The sequence below is a fragment of the Achroia grisella genome, unplaced genomic scaffold (genome assembly GCF_030625045.1).
Source record: "Achroia grisella isolate CSIRO2021 unplaced genomic scaffold, CSIRO_AGI_Agris_v1 utg779, whole genome shotgun sequence".
Taxonomy (NCBI): Eukaryota; Metazoa; Arthropoda; class Insecta; order Lepidoptera; family Pyralidae; genus Achroia; species Achroia grisella.
The window spans coordinates 1,796,371-1,819,498 of NW_026713019.1; the positions used below are offsets into that span (position 1 = coordinate 1,796,371).

Here is a 23,128-nt window from a genome sequence, read left to right on the forward strand (position 1 = left end):
TAAGACATTTTAGTTCTCCAGTGTGGCAACACATGAGAATTCTCTATAAATCACAATATATATGTATATATATATATTGTGTATATTTATATAATGATTATTTATAAATTGTATCAAATATCTGTTATATATACATATGTAAAAAATAATGAATTTTTTATAAAAATAAATAAAATAAATTGCTGTCAGGTGATATCCGTCGTGCTCTTTCCGTATATAGGCGATTTTATCTACTTACCACGTAATTTTGCCTGTTTTCCATTCTTGTTACGTAAAAAATATCGGTAATAGAAAAACAACTAAAATAAGATGTGTTTTATGTATTTTATTATAAACTTTATTCAGATTTATAACAAAATTCATTAGTGAGCCTATAACCGTCTCTCTGATTTAATTTTATCATATTTTTCTTCGAAGGTGACTCTAACCAGTTTAGGGATATGAGGTCGCTCTTGGTGTAGCTTTCTGTCATCCAGTAATTCGGTCAACGATGAGAACAAGTGTTCCACTACCTACATAACTAATTTACGCGGATCGTAGTTTTTAACAGCCTTTATGTTAATACGACAGGATATTGTTCATTTTGTCTGCCCGATGTACGCGTATGAACTTCTACAACTATCCATATCCACTTTATAGACACCGAGTAGAGGAAAGTTGTCTCTAGTTGACATATTGGGAACTCAATAAATAATGTGTGTTTTAAATACATACCAATAAATACAAGAACAATAGAAAAAAAACATAATTTCAATTAAGTCTCCTTATTTACAAAGTCGGCCGTAAATAGATTTTTTATTCTTGTTCTGTTTGCGATTAGAACAAGTAATAACTTGACTCTGCGATTAGATTAAAAAAATTAAAAAAATAATTACACTATACCGTTTCAAGTCTAATCAGTAATTACATTATACCGTTTCATGTCTAATCCTAATCAAAAAGTGCAATTATACATATATCTATCAAATATATACCTACTAAGTCTCTTACCTTATTTAAGATTTTGTTAAATAAAAAATAGAATTAATAAACCATGACATAATTTTTATAATTCATAGAGTTTAAAAATAGTCATCAATATTAGTCTAAATATTCTGTAACATATACTGCTTATAGTTGAACCTACATTTGTGTGTACTAAGATATAAATAAAAATTCTTATCATGTGTCTCATCTCTCTAACATTGTTTCACATTTAGCGAAAGACTTTATATAGTTAACATTAAAAAACTGGTCTTAGAATACAAAACCTCGACATTTTTAAGGCAGCTGATTATTAAGCATATACGAATTATTCTAAATCGGTCTTACAACAATAAAAATGCTAATGTTAAGTAACATTAGAGAATTTTGCAATTGTACAGATGCTGTGCAGTGAGAGATGAAACTATTTCACAACATTGATGGGTATCTCATTGTAATATTTAAGGTCAACATGAAACATTAGAACGTCTAAAATTACTCTAATAGACCTAGGTCTAATAAACCTGATAATACGAAGTCTAGAGACGTATTTACGAAACTGCACGGGTTCCTTTTAAGGAATATAGTCCCCTTCAAACGAGGTTATGGGTCAGAAATTCATTTTAACTATTGGAGAATTTCTATTCCTGGTTGTACCTAATTTTTATTTTTCAATATATAAATAAAAAATACTATTGGTATAGTTACTATTTATATAAAGGTATCTAAATATTGAAATTTAAATAAGTCTAGTAAATAGTTTATTATTAATTTATTTTGATGCATTTTATTTTTATAGTATAATATTTCTTTACTTAATTATAACTTTATACTATTACTTAATATAATTAATACTTTAACTTAATCTCTATGTTCTATGACTAAATATAAGTATAATCAACAACTAAATTTAATATTAAAGGTATTGATACCAAATAATAACTTTCGTCTAAAAGCAAATGAACAAAAAAAATAAGTGTTCGATTTAATGAAAGAAGTAAATCATACCAAATAGGTTCCTTTTGGAACCAATCTTGGATTTTGGAAAAAATCTTAGCGGCTTAACTATCTCCCTGAACAAATAACAGCGCTTCAAATTACATGATTCCAGATTATTAATTTTTTTTTATTATTTTCGTGAAATTCATTTATTACATTTTAAATGCGGTTACAAATTTATAAATCGTTCGCATAATATTAGCAAAACTGTATATGCGTAAAGGTATTATGCCTGCTGCCTTCAACGCAACCGGCTTTTGCGATAGCATCATCATGACAAGAATCATTCTCTTATTCTTAAGAGAAAAGTTCTCCCAGTCGCAACAATATAAGGCCTTTTCATAGAGCTCTGATGCAAAAGTAAGTTTTTCACCTAAGAAACAGTATAAGAAAAATATGATCAACCCATAGAAAATGTAAGGACCGAAATTGATGCTGACGTCGAAAGGCAAAGCGAAAAATAAACATAAAGCAACCGCTGTGTTTCCAAAATCCACAATTAGGACAAAACTGTAAATACTTTGTAACTTTTGCACAGTGTCCAAAATTACTGTATGCCGTTTTATTAAATTCCATAAAAGAATAGTAATCTTATGTTCTAAGACAGAAGGATCTTCAGATATTTTTTCCAAATTTACCACATCTTTGTACAAACATTGATACATAGTAGTTGTGTGAACTGTAAAGAATATAAATAAAACATCGTAGCCTAATACTAATATTACCCCTAGTAATACTTGCACAAATATAACAGCCATGCATATTTGCAGATTTGGGTATCCTGATAATGGATTCAAACCTGTAACAACAATATCAACATCAATATATAACATTTTTTTCATGTAGGTCTATTACAGACTCTTATGCTATGTCAAATCTACCATCAGTTCCGAGTGCTTTCGAACTTAGAAGAATTGAGAAGAAACTCAGCTCTTATTCTTTTCAAATGAGCTGGTACAAGTTTATAAAAATAAAGATTTCATTTTTAAATTCAAATTGGGGAGAATAGAGTGACCACCAACATATGCTACTGCATTTTGTCAAAAGGAAATAGTCTAATCAGTGGCCATATCCCAAAAACGGCAGTATCTGGGGGGACTTTATAGCGAGCATGATATTTATTTATAGACAGTTTAGTTATTTCGAACTATTCGAGTCTTCCATAACAATCAGATGAGTGCATAATACATTCCTAATTATTTATTTAATACCGTCATTATTGTTATGTCTGGCGAGGTAGTCAAAAACATTGTCAATAGTCGATGTTATTGTGAAAGCTACACATGAACTATATATAATATATATAAACACAAAAATAATGTAGTGCTCTATAGCAAAATTTGATTATGGAATTGTATATTAAATCTCACCAATGCAAGATGATACTGTTATATCATCCATTTTAATTAATTTATCCAGTACATATAGAAATATGTCGTTAATTAAATGTATTAAATAGCAAATGAAAACAATTCGTTTCATATTCCTTGCGAATGATCTTTGTTCCTTAATAAATCTACCAGTTTCTCGAACTAAGTCATCGTTTTTCTTCACAAAATCTAATGCCTCCTCCACCTCGGACCTTCAACAGAATAATTTGCCTATTTAACAACACGTTAACTATTAACATCATTTTCATATGCGGAAAAATCTTAGCCAGGACTATTTATATGTGTATAGTCAGCATTATGTATTATCTTATCTACTAACCACGCCCATGTACTCCGAATGCTCGGGGGTAAAGTAGATTGTTATTAATGTGGATTGATAATCTCTTTGCTAGCAATATAACATGTCAGGTTGACCTCCACGCGGTTCCCCCTGGAAACCATCGTGATAAATTCTTAGTGAATTTGTTACGATGGGCTAACTGACCTGACCTCATATTCATCTTATCATCCTTCACTGGTGCCAGCGTAAACCGTTAGCGCCGACGGCTACACCATTCATTATCATCCATAAAAAACACTCAGAATGCTCATTGCTGGACTAATGGGATCAATAATAATATTCTAATATTCTGCCATAACTTTGGCAGCAGTAATTGCCATCTATAAATAGAATTGTATTAAGTAGTAGAAAGAATAAGCAATTATCCTGACTTGTATCAACTAGCAAGTATTAAAGAAATTGATAATTTGTACCCTCGATAGTAATAGTTATTATATTATTGTTTTTTTTCCACGCACGTTGGCTGTTAATGATATACTTCAAACTTACAGAACACAACAATCTTGTGTTGTATAGTACAGCTAATATTATAGATGGGTTACGTAGCATATTTTATGATATAATGAGAATGAGAAATGAGTTTAACCGTCTGGAAAGCCTTGTTTATAAATATCAAATATACTATCAAGATATATATATAAATGCCATTCAACTACCACCTTACAAATTCTTTTTTTTTAATCAGGCATAAGAATTTTCTTGCCTAGAAACCATAGTCATTCCGGTATTGCTTATATGTATAACCTAACTTAATTAAATGACATTGCTTACCGTTTTGATACCATCCAGTAGAAAATGTTCATTGTCACAAGAAAGATAGATATATAGAAGAAAATGTTTGCAAAATCAATTACTTCTTTTGCATAGTAGTAGTAATATGCTATAGATCCCACCAAGTATACATATATTGAGACGAGAGAGAAAAAACCGTTTACTAGCCAAAAAACCACTGTAACATTAAAAGAATTATGTCGTCTATTTTTTGTTTGAATACGTCATGACTCTGAAGAGCTTATCCGCAGCGTGATATTTATCAGCGTAATATATATAATATATGATAAATTGTTTCCTAGATGACCACGATGATTTCCAGGGAAGCCCACTTGTCGGTGGATCGACAGTGTACTTTGTCTGTACACCCTACCGTCCAGTACATTAGTTTACAGTTTAACATTCTATATAATATCTACGTTTATTTGATTTGCGATACTAGTACCTAAAATATTACTGTCAATATTTTTTAATGAATGACAGTGGATGCTGTTCCAGCCAATTGATAATTATTAGGTAATGACGATTTCTCGATAAACAGCGGAAAGTTGATGTGACAGTGCAGGTATATTGTTAACTAGAAGTTATAAGTGATTATGACTGACAATCACAATATTCTCCGAAATAAAGATAGGTAATATATTTTGCACAAACTTTTTGTTGACATCAAAATAATTTGACATTTGTGGAATACTTTGTACAGAGTCTCCATTTGTATTATAAGAACACACCGACTAATAACTAACCATTTATTTCTTTTTTGAAGTAAGAACACCCTACCATGGTTGGGAAAAAGTCTACAATCCATAATAAAGTTTCAATGGAATTCCCTTTTATTCTACTTAAAAAAGATGAAAATTTTTTGAACATTGTTTTTAGCAAAGATGTGTTGTAGTATTGCAAATCACTCTGCAATGAAACTTTAGAAGGAATGTATCTGAAAGTTAACATACATATCTATTATATTAATATCTAGTTAGGCAAGCTATAATTAAGAAATTCAAACTACACGTCGTTTAATAATGCCATTTTGTCTATACACATGCTGTTGTGAAAACGAGTCTTTTACAAAATATATATATTTAATTAAAACACAATATATTACCATAGTAATTGTAATGTATGTACATATTTAGTTATTCCTAAGTAAAATAACAATTGTGTGTCTAATATGGGTAAATGTGTTTCTGTCTTTATTCGTATTGTCTATATAGTGAAGTAGCAAGACGTGTTTTATTGTTCCCAAATGTTAGCTAATAAATAAATGTATCATTTAAAATTATTTTTAAATATGTAGAAATTGAATAAAATGGATTTTTAGACGATGGGTCGTGGTAATCCTGATAAAACTCAGTATTGTACAATCAGTAGAAAAGTAAAGAAAGAGACAGCAACTCTTCCCAATGTCTGGGAGACACATGCGGTTGTAGGGAATTGTTGACTCACAATCAATATGAAATGGTAGACAAAATACTTGCACTATTTTGCCATTTTATCTCAACCTGTGTTTTATTTAATTTTATAGGTATACTTACAAATAATCACAACTTTATTCGCTTATAATTATGCAAGGCAGATGTTACAATTCTCAGCACCTTAAAAGATATTTACATACACTATTATTCTATTGATACTTGTTGTGTTAACGAGCCAAATAAAATATATTCCAACCAATTTTTTCGGACTTCTCTAATGCTGTTGGCCGCAGCTAGCCTTTACAGCTTCACCGGATGATAGGGGGCGAGTGCAGATGGCACTCCAACCCGCAGAATGGCTTATGGAGCGGCTGAAAGCCAACTCCCGTTTGACGGCATCTTTAGTATGAGGGCATCGCTAGGGGTTTTTTTTTTTTAAAGGATGATAATGGAATGGCGCACCCGCCTGCGCTATCGGTTTACGCTGGCGGGGCACCAGTGGAGCATGATAGGATGAGCATGAAGTCAGATCAGTTAGCCCAACGCGACAAATTCACAGGGAATGTATCACGATAGACATCTCCCCCCATCGCTTTGAACTTCGGCTCAGGCCGTCATAATATAGATCCCCGTTTGAATCGATCGGGGATGGGGGGCTTATCGCTTGGCCTTTTGGCTAAAATCAAAGTGTAGTCCAACCAACTATAAAAAAGAGGACCTACATACACATACTGATAATAAAATCGAAATTATTTAAAAATAATTTATTACAAGTACCAATAGTATGTTTTTAGTAATAACAGCATATAAGTAATGAAGAGTTTATGGTGACTATTCAAGACGAAGTTAGATATGAATATTATGCGTTATCTGAGCTAAAACTTAACTGATAATTTATGCAATGTATATGTTTGTCACTCATCTCAATTTTGTGGGTCATATATACAAACATTAAACATACAAACACGAAATATACATACCCGCAAATAAGCATATAATTTTGTTATACTTTTAATAACAAGACATCGAGTAAATACGACTGACATATTATTCTCCTATTCTTTTATATATAATATTCAACAATTAATTAATCCTTTACACCCTGGCGAAACATTATTTGCATATAAAATGCGAGACATGTGCCACAATTCTCAACACTTTATAGCTTGAATTATTAATATCTGCACATATTATACCAAATTACAAATTTATTATAGTACTGCTACTACTACCTCTGACTCAATACATTTAATATTTCATTCATTAATCATTTGTCAAATACGTACCTATATACATATATTAGCGAACGTCTAGTAAGTGTTATGTATATAATTATTAATTCTTTTAAGTAATCATTTTCGATTTTTTTTATTTTCATTAATTTTTATAATTTATAGATGTATTAGGAAGTAATATGGAATGGATTTAGTAAATTATGTTATTATACTAAAATTTTAACTATTAAGTCAAAGTATCTGTATAGTTGCAGTTAAAAAAATCTTGAACCTAAACAGATTGTTCTAAGAGTGGAGGTGGAAAATAAAAAATATTTTTTTTAATGCATCAAACTGCGCAGTTACATATTGAATGCAATTATTTATTTATTCAGAATAGGAATATAGTGAAATAAGTGCCATTCAAGCATAATACACTCATCAACTGAGGTGCGTTCAGGACGTGCATCCATACAACGGCTCAACAGTTATGGTATGGGCGGGTATTATGAAGAACAGACGAACTGAGCTCGTTTTTGTAAATGGTAACATGAATGCTGTAAATTACGTTGAGGATGTTCTAAGGCCTTATGTCCGTCCATTGGCACAAAAGCTTGGCTCCGATTTCACGTTGAAGCATGACAATGTGCGTTCGCATCCAGAGACGTATTTTAAAGGACTTGGTTGGAGTGATATCAATCCAACAATTGATGGACTTAATAAAATTTCATTGGGAACAATTGTCGCAGGTAACATTAACAGTCTCATCGATTGTATGAATAATCGGTGCCGGCAAGTTCTCCATAACAGATAAGACCACATTTTGTATTAATTTATGCAATTTTTGTACAACCATATCATTTTAGTTTAAATTCAGTTGATTAGGCACCATACTTTGTACTACGTAGGTACATACAGTACTTACTCGTATTTTATTTATTTTTTAATAATCTTAATTAACAAAATTAATATTATTATAAAATAAATAAAAAAAACAATAGTCAAAAAGCATTAGAAAATAATATAAATTAGAAAATACTAAGCATTGCGAAAACACGTTGTATATCGAAATTCAATGTATAGCGCCATCTATTAAATAAAGTTAATACTTTCTGTGACTAGGCACTGTTATTACTAACTTATGTAATCACAGATGGCGCTAAAAGTAAGTAGATGAGTAGTTTTCTAAATCATGTGATTCAAATTAATGAGGAATCATTACATTATAATTCAATGTGACTCACCAAACATGACTACAGATTGAATAACAAGGAATTTTGCCATTTACTTAATACGGTAATAATAAGGTTAAAATACTTCATAATCAAGTTGGTGTCTTTCAACATCATAATATAGTTACGTAACTGTCTTACAAAAGAAACAAGTTTTACAGTTGATAATTAATATAATATGATATTTCGAAGCAACAATATACCGGTTTTACTTAGATCAACCACTATTAACATACAGCCACAGAACATATTGTACATATACCTATTAACAGTCACACCTTATAAGTATGCGTAAATTGGATAAAAAAGAATCTTATTTAAAATATAAATTAACTTCAATATTTCTAGCAACTGTCATAGACTAGCATTCATTGGTTAAACTTTAAGAAGTCTTATTAGATGCAACATATTAAAGCTTCAAGGTCACGTTACATTATATGCCGGTTCATACCGGCCAGGCTCGTGTCAGCTATCGGCGCTGACACTACGTACTCTACGAATTAACTTTTCAACTCTCTTATAAGGACTTTGACTTAACTCTTGATTAGCGTCGATGAGATACGGACCATCTGACTCTCTTTCTTCAGAAGTGTGCTGACCACTCGAATGATCTGCACCGATCGTATTAATAAACGGTTCTACATCTGGCGTTACATTTCCAGACATAGCTGCTATCTTATTCCTATCTTCAGCTATGATTTCTGCTTCTCTTTGTCTCAACCAAATCGGAGAATCGACATATATTTTTGGACGTTCTCTCAAAGCATTGCATCTTTCTAAAGCTGGTCTTCTCATTGGTGCTGGTGGCCTATAAGCAGCTGGAATAGGTACACCACCTTTGCCGACAATAGTATATATGAGACCTTTTAAAGCAGCACGAAAGTCTTTCAAATGGTAGGCATATAACAATGGATTAATCGCGGAATTTAAATGTGAAAATATAATACAAAAATATGTGACTGGATTTGGAATATTTAGATCTGGTACAAAGGCTTTAATAGCATTGACTGTGTAAAGAGGAATCCAACATAATATGAAGAAGAAAACAATGATGGCCAAATTTTGAGTGGCTTTCACTTCTCGTTTTTGCGTTGGTCCCAACACTCGAAGCATTGTACCTCTACCGTGACTGCCATTGACAGTTACAACCTCGCTTAACTGAAAAGAAAAAAACTATTACTTATTATAATATATATTAATAATTATTATTATTATTATATAATTATAATTTTTATTTATATTATTATTATTAAACTAAAAAACTAGAAATGTAACTTTTGAAGTTGTGAAAATGTTACACGAGTATAAGCACGTTTATTATAATATATACTTGTTACTTATAATGATTAATATACGATTATAAACTATTTTTAACACAATAAACCATTGTGTTAAAAAACACTCTACACATATTATTAAACACTCTACAATTATGAATTCATTTATTTGTATGGAACTAATGGATATAATTAATCTCTCTCTGCCTTGGTGTAAAGAAGAATAAAGAATAGAAATAGTTGTAATTACTGTGTATGTAGGATACATGTATTCTATTTCAATTTGGATCTCACGTATTTTTGTAGTATTTCTTAATAAATAAAATACAGAACAATGTTCGGTGAAAATATATTTTTGGTTTCTTACATAAATAGCCCCCTAAAACCGTAAAACCTAACAACTTGACATATAATATAAACCGTAAAACCTAACAACTTGATATATAAATTCTCGAGAGAGGATCATGATACATATTTGATTAATACAAGTGGGCCCAGTGCGGACATAACTCAGTGATCATTTTACCTTAAAAAGTCCCTCAAACAAACAAAATATATATTCTAAGAAAGCACACATCACAAAACTGATGAATTTGCAGAATAAATTGGTGAGATTTTTTTATAACCAGCCCTTTTATATATGATCAAAACAATCGCTAAATTATGTGCACTATGTATCTATTTAAACACTTTAGGTACTAATAATAAATTCATAACAGTACCTACCTATAACAATGTTTACAGAGATTTTTTACAAAAACACATTGAGAACTCTATAATAATAATTATTATTATTAATAATTATAATAATTATTATTATTATTTATTCATGTTATTATTGTTATATTTCTATTTATTTATTTAGTATCCCAATAATTAAATTATTAATAGTTAAATTACATTTTACCTTTACTACCTTTCTTTCTCAGGCGCTTTTGTTTTGAATCCAACTTAAACCAGTTAAAATTTCAACTGAACAAGGTTATATTATAAACGTTCAATTTAGAGAACAAAAGAAAATAGTCTTAGCTGTCTCTTTTTACTAGAAGTAGAATGTATTTATATTACTAATCAATATTGTATAATAAGCCAATTACCTGTTTTACAACCACACGATAAATATGAGCATAAAATGCTGCTAGGAGCACGCTGGGTGTGACTATGGTTGCGAAATACAGGAACAGAAGATAGTTATAGTCCATGACTTCGACGAAGTAACATCCTGGGGCCGATCCCACATCTGCATGCCAGCCGAACAGCGGCAGCAGGCCAACGCAGACACCAGCAATCCAACACACCGATATTATAACTGAAATAAACATGAATAGAATATTATTTTCTAGACCCTCCTAGACTTTTCCAAACAGATACGTTTCTTCATTCATAATATTATGAATGAAGAAATGTATATGTAGTTAGAAAATATTTTTTTATCCGTAGCAATATTGCTATGGATAAAAAATTCTTTCTTTGCCTCTGTGTTATTATCTATGAGGATTAAACGACTGAAGGTACCCTAACGAAATTGATTAGAAGATTTTTTTAAAGGATGAGCTGAGCGATGAAAGGCAGGTCAGTTAACATATCGTGTCGAATTCACCAGTATTTAAACGTGGAGGTTTCTAGAAGGGACCGTTTGGTGGTTGATAATATGTGGTGGTTATTGCTAGCAATGGGCCTACTATTCCTTTTTACAAACAATCCTCTCCCCTTATAAGGAGAAGTATAATATCAGTTTGTCACCTTGATACCAAAATACTCAGTCAGGCAACCCTGCCTGATCATTTTCCACGAAATATTAATTAACTCAATTTAGTCCTACTGACGCCCCGCCAACGTATACTTTTAATGCAGGATAATAGGAGCCCAATATGCCATTGTGCTCTCTAAACGAATATCGCCTTATTGTAGGTATATGCCTAAAATATTATCAAATAACACAAAGTGACATATAGTTGTAGTTTCCGATTTGCGTTGGAATTTCTGAAAATTATTCGCGTAAAAAACCTACTAAATCTAAAGACATTTTTAGATATCATGTTTACTGAAAGATTTATCACTGATTAATAACAGGTAATATTTTTTTAAGATTTCTCATTTTTAAGACAGAATTAAGGACAAATTTTATTCGACAATAGCTATTTTGAGTGTATCGCTCATATCAGAACGAATTGTTGTGAAGTTGGCCTTAATCAATCATTTTAATCGCATATTGATCCAAAAACAAAAAAATAAAACTTTAATAAGTTTTGAACTTAACTCCTTGCAAATATCTATATTAATCGGAGTTTAAATTTAATTAAATTATTTATAACTAGGTTTTTTAACGTGTTATAAATTTTACAAAGATTGTAGATCCTACCCTCAAGTATTCTGGTGTATATAATAACAATTCTGGTGATAACACGGCACTCCGGCAACAATGTCGGGTATTCTTTCAACGCATGTTGATACATAGGTACAGGTACGTGCATGAAGACCTATGTCATGTCATGGCAAGTCTATTATAAATAGATAATTAAAATAATTTCTTAGCATTTGTTATTTCTATTACATTTTAATTTCTTCGTATCCAACACACATATAGCATTATTCTTTAAATGAAATATTTTTCTTTTTATTTATAAAATGGATTTTTATCTATTTTAGCCTTATCGTATCAAATAGTGTCATGTCATATGAAGAAAGATAATATGTGTCACCGCACTTCTTGACTCTGTTGCCGCAAGAAATTCCAACACTGTCGTAAATTATTTTTTTGGTAAAAATGGAAGAGGCTTCTCCTCTTCCATTTTTAATCATATTATTTGTATTAAAGAACTTAATACAAAACAAATATGAATTAATATCTGATTTTATGAAATGACTAATATATTTCAAGATTATTCTGCTGACAATTGTACATGAGAGGAGATGTAGGTAGTATAAATATACGATAAATATATCTATACTACCTACATCTCCTCTATACATAAGTAAGTACTTACATGAATGATATAGACATGTTTGTTTACTTAGCTGATATAGCTGTATACCTATATACCTGATTAAGACTGTATATACAAAGATAATGAGAAATAGTTCTGAGAAACTGATGTAGATAAATATTCGTTTTAAAGAATATTTAATTTTATCTCTCCCACATAAAGAAACCAAAATGTATGAAGTAACAACTATCTCTATCTCTTCTATTGAGTTAAATGAGCAAGAGCTATCATATATAAGCTAATATATATATAAATATTGGGACTAATGTACACATTCTGTTGTACATGCAATGTGCGTGTACATTGAGTATTAAGCAGATATAGAGGCAGCTGCGTCCACCTAACTAACATGTTAATAAATCAGCGCGTAACAGACTGACCCTATGTTTAGTAGTCGTCCCCCTATTTAATACACTTCATGACCAGTCAGTACCAGAGAAGGATGATAGAATAAGGAAAAACAGATTGTAATCAGATCAGTTAGTCAATAGTGGTTGATACATCAATTAACAAGGATGGTTTCCAGGGGGAACCCCGGGGGAATATCTTTCCCCATCATTTGCTATTCCAGAACAGAAATTATTCATTGGTGGTAACTTTTTTGCTGGGGGATAGTCCTAATGGAGTCTCGTCCCGGGGGAGGTAAATGGGTACGACCGGAGTCTCACAGGCTAAAAACTCCAAGGTGTTCTTCTCTTCACCTTTTGTCTGGTTAACGGGAACGCGCGAACAGTGTTCCGCAAGAATGATTGGCCAACCAAGAATACCTACCGTTTCAGATATAGATCAGTGCAATAGTAGTAATATATTTATCGTGCAGAACAACAACATACAGCAAACTGTTTTGTTTACAGTGTGCAGACAGATATTATATACAGTGTGTAGATGTTTCCTAAAACGCATCCTTTGTATTCCATCGTTTTATCGCTGAATATTATCGCACCAAGTCCAACCGTCGTTTAAGAACTGCACTGACGACGTTGGACTTATTTCATTTTGTTTATCCTGATGTTTATCTCGAATTCCAAGTTGATAACAGACACAAATTTTGTGTGGATGTTACCACATGTTAGACATATTTCACCATATAGTAATATTCTATAATAAACTCTAAAGAGATATCGAATGAATTTTAGATACTTGTATCCAAGATTAGTCATAAGACTTAACCTAGCCATTTGCCATTAAAAGGACCTACCTAATAGCCTTGCAGTCACTTTATAACTATTAATAACATGAAGAAATAAAAGTAGTAACATATTATCTATACTTAAATTATTTTTTTAAATACAAAAATAGTAAGTAATCTTGTTCAATCATCGAGTTGCTAATATTTACTCAGATGTTGGTCTATATTTCTAAGAAAACAACAACGCATTTAAAATATGAAAAAGTTGTTTAACATTAATATTTATAAGAAAATAGATCGATTCTTAGAAGTACCTACCTAATTACGCCAAATGAAAATAATACATATTTATACTGCTGAAATATAAAACTAACCAAGCCCGAGTTATTTTAATATATCTGTTAATCTTCAATCTATTGAGCACAAGAATTTGTCAAAGTAATTAATAGTTTACAAAACATGAACAGGCAGGTCCCTCAAATAAGGTGTCGATATATAATATAAAATATTTTAACCAATTGAAGTTATAAGACAAGGAATTAAATATCCGTTTATCACTAAAAGTGATAGTGGTACAATGATTAATAAAATTTATTTCTATACGTATACCAATGGGGTAGGTTATAACTATAACAATACGGTAGTAGTAACTAATTAGGTATTTATTATTATTATTACGACTTAAAAAATATATATAAAGACTGGTTTATGTGCTAAGAGGAAAACACGGCAATCGTACATATGTACAGTATCATCATTGGAAGATACTCGTGCCAAAACCTTGAGGCAGAAATAAGCGTAACGTGTACGTTATAAAACTCTTCACGTTTACTGTTAAAAAAACTAGACCCAAATCTTTTTTAACGACTTGGAATTGTAGTCCAGCTGACACGGGCGTCTGATGGAGAACGTTTACAAATGTATATGCACCACTTCACGGACATCATCATTGGCACCTGCATTGTCATTTCTGAGAAGTGGGTGCATACCTAACAGTTTCACTGAGATATCTCACCCGCTCTAATAAGCTGCTGGTGACAGGGTAACTGCCCTACTACTTCATACTAACTTGAAAATTATTTAACATACATTTTTTCATAGATTTTGTTGAGCCCCTACTCAACTACTAGATAATAATAAATAACACTGGACAATCACAGCGCCAGCACCATCTAGTCCCACGGTAAACAAAATTTGTGTTACACATAACACAAATTTTGTTTACCGTGGGACGATTAGATTAGACGACTAATAAAATACTACCTTTTTTTAATAGATACATAATATACATAGAAAACACCCAGACCGATACAAACAATCCGTCATACTCGTGAACGGGTGCTGCTTGTAGGGACTGGTCTGCTCTAATCACTATGACTGATTTCCTCTTATTAATTGTTTAACCAGTTGGTTATATACTCAATATTTTTTCTATTTGAGTATTTAATTGAATTAGTTCTAATTGGTAGTTTGTATTCACACACTTAAACTTAAAAATGTAAAGTAATAATAAAATTATTTAAAAGAGCAACACGCAAGTTTCTTGATCGTTCTTCTTGTGATGAGACAGCTTTCCGAACGAGCGGTAGATTAAAAAATGTAATGACTATTCAAAAGTGCTTCAATGTAAGTTTATTTGAATAAATTATTTTCTATTCTATTCTATTCTAATCATACTCAAAATTAATGACGGATTTGCGAAGTATATACATATATTGTTTCTCTTTCTTTGTAATTAATTATATTCTTCTAGTTCCTTGAACAAAGTTGGTCAGTTACATCACGATTCGCAGATTTCTATTTCCGTTACACGAATACTTTTAAATCAAAATTTAAATGTACAACCAAATATTTATTTGCTTATTTAGTTACACGCATTTGGATGTATCATCACATCATCGTGTATAAGTATAATTAGTGATTCTTAAAAGATAAACAAGTATATGTATGACGAACACTGCTTGTGCTGTCATTAAGATAGTTATTAATTTAAACTCTCTTCTGTGAATTTAGTCATCCAGAAGTTTATGATATCTTTTGATTTCGAATATCCTTAAGTTGACAAATGGATGCAAACCATACGAGGAACCTCGTACAAAGTTTTAGAAAGTCAGTCAAAATACGGTGAAACAAATTGAGCTAATGAGATTTTATTAGAACATTATATTTCTTTGTACGATGTTAGTATTCCAAAATCGAATTGCACAATCCTGGACTGTGGTTTTAACACGTCCATTACATCTAGTGACCTCATACACTGCAGGAAGGAAGCTCATTTTACAATTTATGACATTCCCTATTTGTTAACAAATAGTAATGAAACATGCTTGTGGCTCGACAATCTACTTAGGGATTTTTAAATTAGTCAGTTACACGTCAATAGTATAACTAATATCTTTCGTGACTACACAAGTATATACTATTATATATACACAATAGGTACCATTGTTTCCAATGATTCCAATGATTGCGGTACCATATTATATTAAACAAAAGAATTTGTACGCTGTAAACGTTCTTGTGTGTTATATATTATCGTGTCCTTATTTATTTTGAATGTTTACTGAGTCACTTGTTGCATCTGCCTGTGTGCAAATGAATCGGAAATTTTCACAAGTCTTGGGAAATCCCGCGTATTGGATTCATATCCGATACCAGTGTAGACACGTTAGTATGTAGTTTTCCCCATATAAATTGTTAAAAGATAAGATATTTTCAGTCCTCTAAAAATCTACTAGCCACAATAAACAAATTTAGAGTACCAAAAGTGCTTTGAATCTGTGTTTTGGTGCTTTAGAGGACTGGAAAATATTCCTATACGTTACAGATAAAACATTAGTATTGGAATATTTACATACACTGTAATCCTATATCAATAAACGGAATATTGACAGAATCATTTATTAATTAATAATAAACATATCTGTCGTGTAAAATCGCATTTTTCTAATTTTATCGGATAAGCTGAAAATAGTTGTTTTGGAAACCCATTTAGCGGGATTATTTTAAACTTTGTTGACCACACTACCTCATACTGGAGTGTTAGTCATATAGCAGGTCAGATCGTACATATCTAATTCGGAACAATGTGAATAATTGAGATACGTAATTTATGATCATCTGTGACCACACATGTAAAACGATGGCTACACGTTCAATAAATATTATGATCCATATAGCATATATGTAACGAATTTATGAAACATCTGACTGAAGTATTGACAGATCTCAATATGGATCGCACTCTATGTCAATCGATATTGTTATATACACCAGACTTTACGTATCATTTATTCATTACTATCACAATAACAATTCACACAGTGCCATCTAGACCCCAGCTAAGCAGAGTTTGTGTTATGGGTAGATACTAGATAACTTTTAATAAATACATACAGAATATTCATATGAAATAGTCAGATCAATTCAAATTCAAATTCAAAAATCATTTAATCATGTAAGACATTTTAGCCGCTTATGAATGTCAAATTTCTACATTATAAAATTTCGGTATATACATTATAATTACTTTTTTTTTAGTTTTTTACAATATATTTTTATATAGGTGTCTATATATATGATTTAACAGATGTTTTGATCGTTTATTTATCAGTAAATATGTGTAATTCCAAGATATCCTTTGGTATCTTATTGTAAATTTTTATACCTATTCCCATAAAAGACCTATTAACTTTTTCTAAACGATACTTGGGGACAGCAAGTTTGTCTTTAAATCTCGTATTAATATTATGAATATTGCTGTTTTTTGGAAATAAGTCAAGATTTTTATGAACATATATTTAGGATATTTTAATACATAAATTGAGAAGCAACGGTGAGAATATTTGCCTCTTTGAATTTCTCTCTTAATGTAATGTAAGTCACGACTCTTCATACAGTACATCGCTCGAACGGCACGTTTTTGTAATATGAATATATTTTTAATATCTGCCGCTTTTCCCCATAGTAATATTCCATAAGAGAGTAAACTATGAAAATAACTAAAATAGACTAATCTAGCAGTATCAGTATCAGTGTACTGTCTAACCTTACGCACGGCAAAAGCTGCTGAACTTAGTTTCGCTGCAATGCTTAATATAAACTGTAATACAAATGAATGAAAACAAATGTTTGTACCGTACGAGGAATCGAACCTGCGAGCATCGAAAGTACAGTAGTTTGCTAAACCGCTAGATCACCGAGGCTGTATATATTTTATTAATACTAGTGTATTAACATAGCGAAACGACTAGTTTGACTATTTGCACGATTCGTTTGAAGGTAAATTATGTTCAAGGTAACTTCGTCACAACTCGAAGCACAAAAACAGATCTCACTAAATGGAGTTATCTATATCCATTTATATCGTTTTGCCCACGTGAATTATAGTAAAATCAAGTGCAATTAAATCACACAGTTAATTACCACTGTATACCTTTCTAGTCAGGTGGTAGCTAGGCAAAAACCAATATAAGCGTATGCAGATTGTTGGTTTTGAGGGGCCAGGTAACAAAAACATTGTTTTTCTTACCTGATCAACATTATAAAACATTTTTTTATATATTTTACAAATAAATAAAACAAAGAAAATATAGTTTTTTTTTATAAGTAATAGATGTCCGAAAAAATCGTTATTTGGTATTCCAAATAACGATTTTTTCTAATTCATATAATTTTGTATGTTGAATGCTTTTTTAGATCGTATTCCGCTTTTTTATTGCATCGTCGCAATTTTCGGTTTTTGTTTATGTACAGTTTTTATCGAAGTCTAATATCGATATGTAAACATGGATGTTTTAAGTCTAAGCATTGCTATTCGAAAAATATAAATATTTATCGATCATCACTAAAACAACACCTACCTGTTGGCATCCATTAAGTTCTAATTCGAACAGACAAGATACAGTAAGATATTGATTTTTTTAAACATATCGATTTATTTTAATACCATTAAATATATTGTATAATTAAAATTACATACTCATTGCTTAAATATATATATTGTATAAAAGTATAAATGTATATTTTGTATACCTATCTCTAACAAGTGCCTAATAAACAATATATCAAACAAAACAAATCTCAAACTCAGTAACAATTTTTCATCGCTTTTAATATACATGTAATTACTTATTCAGATAGAAATATAAGTTACACGCTTCCACAATCCAGCACATAGTTTCGACGTGCTTCCCATTTTATACGTGTACTTGTCCTCTAGGTGATGGTTGGTAGATGAAGTAGTGATTCCATGCACTACCAGTAATCGAACACAAGTGGCCCTCTTCTCTGCCATTCCTTTTATAAACATATCATGTTATGTACAATATAGTACAGTATTTTTCATGTACCGTTCATTCATAGTGCAGATTGTGCCAAGAATTGCAATGCCTGCCTTAGCCCTTTTAAACATAATGTTGTTCAACTTTTTAAGATTTTGTGCGAATAAAAACTAGTAGCACCAATTCACACAAAAATAAAATACATTAAAAAGTTAATACTTATATAATAAAATAAATCAGTCACAATTACCACATCAATATATATATTATACACGGTATATCTACAGTACTACTTTTATCATCGTTAAATATAGGTTGACCATTATCAATTATATATGGAATATTCAATAAACTATTTATACACATAATAATATCTCCTACTCCTATACATACATAAATTCTTGCACAATAAATAATCGCAGTTATATTTACTTTACATTATCATTTTTGTAATATTTATATATAATATGAATATAATAAAGGAGTAACGTACCCGCCCGCAACAACCTTAAATGTTGATACATTTTTTTTTAATAGTAATTGGAATGGCAAATAATCTGACCTTTATGATAAGTGACGTCACGGGCATCACAATAACATAACGTTATTGTGATGCCCGTGATGTCGTTCTCATGTGTTGCCATTGCGGAGGACTAAGATGTCATGCCGTTTATCCTGTAAATTACAGGACATATATATGGTTGTAAAATCAAGCCTTAATCGCTAGTAAGTAGTATACGTCCCCTTAATGTAAATAAATATTTATCAAAACTATGCTGGTATTAAAAGCAACATTCTATTTTTTAGGCACCAGTGGAAAACGACAGGAGGAATATGAATAACAAATCAAGTAAGCTAGCTCACCGAATATTCCTGGACTTGATTAAGGTTTTCGGGTAAAACCTCAAGATTATCTACCTGATATACTACTTTGCCAAACAGTCCAATAGTTCCCCTAGCTAACAGTTTTTAACATTTAGATACGAAATAACGAATCATTATAAAAATATTTTTGATGCCTAAATTTTGAAATTGAAAGTTAGGCTAGTAGGTTGAAAAAATTCTATTACACTATTTATACGGTGTTTCAGTAGTTTCTATATAATCATTACACTGAGAAAAACAGATGGACGGACAAAAGGTTATTTTCATTAGTTTAGTGTGCTTTGTTTTGTTGTTAACTCTAAAAATGATGTTAGTTTTTTACTAGCTTTATTTATTCAATAAAAAAGGTATGTTTTTACTTCTTTAGGTTTTTTATTGGTTTCCGTTTTTTTCGTGTAACATTCCCACTATTTAATACTATTTTAATAATATAGTATAGTACCTATTTACCTTTAAGACCACTTGCCTAATAAAAAACACATGTATGCAAGCGTAATTAATATATGTGGTTTTTAAGTTAAATGAATATAATTCTTATTTGTTAATTCACGGATTTATCTACTTTATTGTTTATATATGTGGAGTCATTTTAGAATGTTCTATTGGAATATTATACTGTCGCTCATTGCAAAAATACTGATCAAAACGTAACGAAACATGTTTCACGTACAGGTAGAAGAACTGTATTACTGTATTACCTTACCTTTTTTATTGACCTATGTTACATGGACTGTGTCATTGACAGATGTATTGTATATGGTATAATTTTATTTGTATTGTATGTACATTAACACTGGTTATTTACACCTTCTTAATATACCTAAGAATATTAACAGTTTCAATAAACAATAAAAGCTATAATAAAAGTGGCCAACACAGTTACACTAGGAATATTTCGCAGTGCTGAATTGCGTTTCAATGATTGTTCTGCGTACGCTTGCAGAACGCCGCAGTCTATTGTTTTCTTCATATTGTTGACAGGTGTGATCCGTATGACGTAGCACTTCATGCCAGATGTCACTTGGATTGGGTCTCCTTTCACGTCCAAAGCGTTAGTTATTGTAGTCGTATTGGTGGTGGTCGTCGTCACCGTCACCGAGGAAGTTGATGTGTTGTTAACAGGTACCAATGTACCGTTCGGTAACATGACATCCCCTCCCATTGGTGTGAGCGGTACTACAGCGGGGTTATTGCTGTTCACAGTAGTAACATTCGTTACTGTCGTAGTCGTAACCGTCGTATTGTTTGCATTATTTGTTGGACTATTTTGATTGTCTCCTGAGCTGCTCAATATGAAACTTGTTATTATCTGACAATCAATCCTAGTTTCTTCATAGTCACCATTGTTCTTTTTCAATCCAAATTTACATACTTCGCCTGGTTGAGGTTTGTATTGTGAACCGCCGCTTCCGTGACTATGAGCATAAGCAGCACTGCCTGCAACGCCAGCTAGAGCTCCAAGATTGAATAGGGCCAGGCCAGCCAACAAAGTGCCATATCTACTTCCTGAATCCCTGTACTGATAGACGTAGGTTGGAGGTGGACTATGATACACAGGATAAGTCATTACACCCGACGAACTAGTATACCTTATTTGTTGTGGTGGAGCGTAGTTGTAGTGATGGTGGACGGTTGTATGGCTATTGTAACTTGTATGCGTGTTTCCTGAACTTGGATAGTGACTTTGTGGTCTAGACCCTGATCCAGATAAGCCACCTGACCCTGGATATGAATGGCTTCCTCCTCTTTGTCCCGCTATACCTCCAGAAGACGGATAACCATGACTTTGAGGTTTGGTACCAGATGATGGATAAGAATGACTTCCACCAGATAAACCGCCAGACGAAGGGTATGAATGTCCTCCACCAGATAAACCGCCAGACGAAGGGTATGAATGTCCTCCACCAGATAAACCTCCAGATGATGGGTACGAATGTCCTCCACCTGACGGGTAGCGATGAGACGAATGGGAGCCCGACAAACCACGAGAGCTCGGATACGAAGATCTACTTCCCCCACCAAAACTCCTTTTAGCTTCTGTATTGGGATCCAATAAACAAAATACAAACACTGTGCATAATAGCAAACGTATTGAAAAGTACATCTTATAATCGCACTATTTTTAAGCCACGTATCATAAACTTATTTCCAAATAAAACATTTAGCAACACGCATTAAACTCATGCGCAACAACGCGCACGAACCGGACCGACTGAGAAAGTTGAGAATAAAAAAACTAATTGAATGTAAAGTAACGTCAGTCAGATGCCACAGAATAAATATAATGGTTACGGCATTCCGGTCTAACCGCTCTTAAACGCCAGCCGTCGGAGCGCGTACAACACTGCGGTCGGTGTTGCCGTTATAATGTTGAATGTTTATATTACAGCGCTGACCGCTGTCTGTATTGCAATTAGATATGACTTACTTATTCATTCAATTCATGCGTAATATAACGATTTTTTCACAAATTGTTCTCTATAGTTTGTGAGAAAATGTATGAATATTTAATTACAATTATTTTATTATATACTTACAGGTGTACATATATTATAGATATAAACCTCCCTCTAGAATCACTCTATCTATTAAAAAAAACCACATCAAGTTCCCGTGGTTAGTTTTAAAGATTTATTAAGCATACATAGGGACAGAGAACGACAGTGACTATAATTTATACTATGTAAGGATTATATTACTAAATCTAAACTATGGCTAGTTTAGATTTGGTAATTATATATCTTTAGCTTTTTTTTACAACTGCCTTTTAACCTGAGTTATGTTCCCAGCCACTAACCACCACAAATAAATGTTGTCTACCAAAGGATACAATACAAAAGAAAGGGTCAATGATTTTAATGGAAATACTCAGTCTTGAATATTAGACTCACAGGAATACGTCTAATGCAAGTCAGTTAAGCCTGCCATTCTATTATAATTCAGTTTATTTCAAATTATTTTACTAATATTACTTTAAGAACATTATTGCTAAGAAACAAATATCTCATTCCTTTGTAACTTTGTGTAAGTGTTTGTAACTTTCCTTTGTAACTTCGTGGAAGTGAAGTATTAAGCGTTTGTAAAATAGTAATGTTTTTTATGATTTCTAGAAATTTTTATTCAATGATATTTCAATTCAACAAGTTACTTATAACTATCGCCGCTGTCGGTATAGTGTGGTTACATCCTTAACCCATTGAATGAAACGAACGAGAAATTGAACGATAGTGGATGCCCTATTCT

At 31.7% G+C, this 23,128-nt stretch overlaps 3 protein-coding genes across 3 annotated transcripts in view; all 3 read right to left on the bottom strand.

Annotated features, from left to right (window-relative positions):
- Positions 1–2,114: 2,114 nt before the first annotated feature.
- On the bottom strand, positions 2,115–5,334 carry LOC131850825 (odorant receptor 10a-like). The gene is made up of 4 exons (XM_059201190.1): positions 5,211–5,334; positions 4,465–4,642; positions 3,333–3,544; positions 2,115–2,761 (listed from the first exon to the last, which is right to left on the bottom strand). The coding sequence occupies exons 1-4, from the start codon at positions 5,332–5,334 to the stop codon at positions 2,115–2,117; spliced, it is 1,161 nt and encodes a 386-aa protein (XP_059057173.1).
- A 3,189-nt stretch (positions 5,335–8,523) lies between these two features.
- Positions 8,524–23,128, bottom strand: part of LOC131850790 (adenosine receptor A3) — a 62,218-nt gene continuing 47,613 nt past the window's right edge. The window contains exons 2-3 of the mRNA XM_059201152.1: positions 10,700–10,911; positions 8,524–9,483 (exon numbers count right to left, since the gene is read on the bottom strand). Of these exons, the coding sequence (XP_059057135.1) occupies positions 8,791–9,483; positions 10,700–10,911 (905 nt within the window). The 3' untranslated portion in view covers positions 8,524–8,790. The remainder of the gene's footprint in view (positions 9,484–10,699; positions 10,912–23,128) is intronic.
- LOC131850791 (uncharacterized transmembrane protein DDB_G0289901-like) lies at positions 20,570–22,164 on the bottom strand. Its single transcript, XM_059201153.1, has one exon. It carries the CDS (start codon positions 21,987–21,989, stop codon positions 20,724–20,726), a length of 1,266 nt encoding a protein of 421 aa, XP_059057136.1. The 5' UTR covers positions 21,990–22,164; the 3' UTR covers positions 20,570–20,723.

Excerpts from the sequence above, each read along its gene's own strand:
- LOC131850825 (XM_059201190.1), bottom strand. The coding sequence starts at position 5,334 with ATGTTCAAAAAATTTTCATCTTTTTTAAGTAGAATAAAAGGGAATTCC. Across the intron at positions 3,545-4,464 it reads TACTGGATGGTATCAAAACG|GTCCGAGGTGGAGGAGGCAT; the intron begins GTAAGCAATGTC and ends ATTCTGTTGAAG. Across the intron at positions 2,762-3,332 it reads AACAGTATCATCTTGCATTG|GTTTGAATCCATTATCAGGA; the intron begins GTGAGATTTAAT and ends TTGTTGTTACAG.
- LOC131850791 (XM_059201153.1), bottom strand. The coding sequence starts at position 21,989 with ATGTACTTTTCAATACGTTTGCTATTATGCACAGTGTTTGTATTTTGT.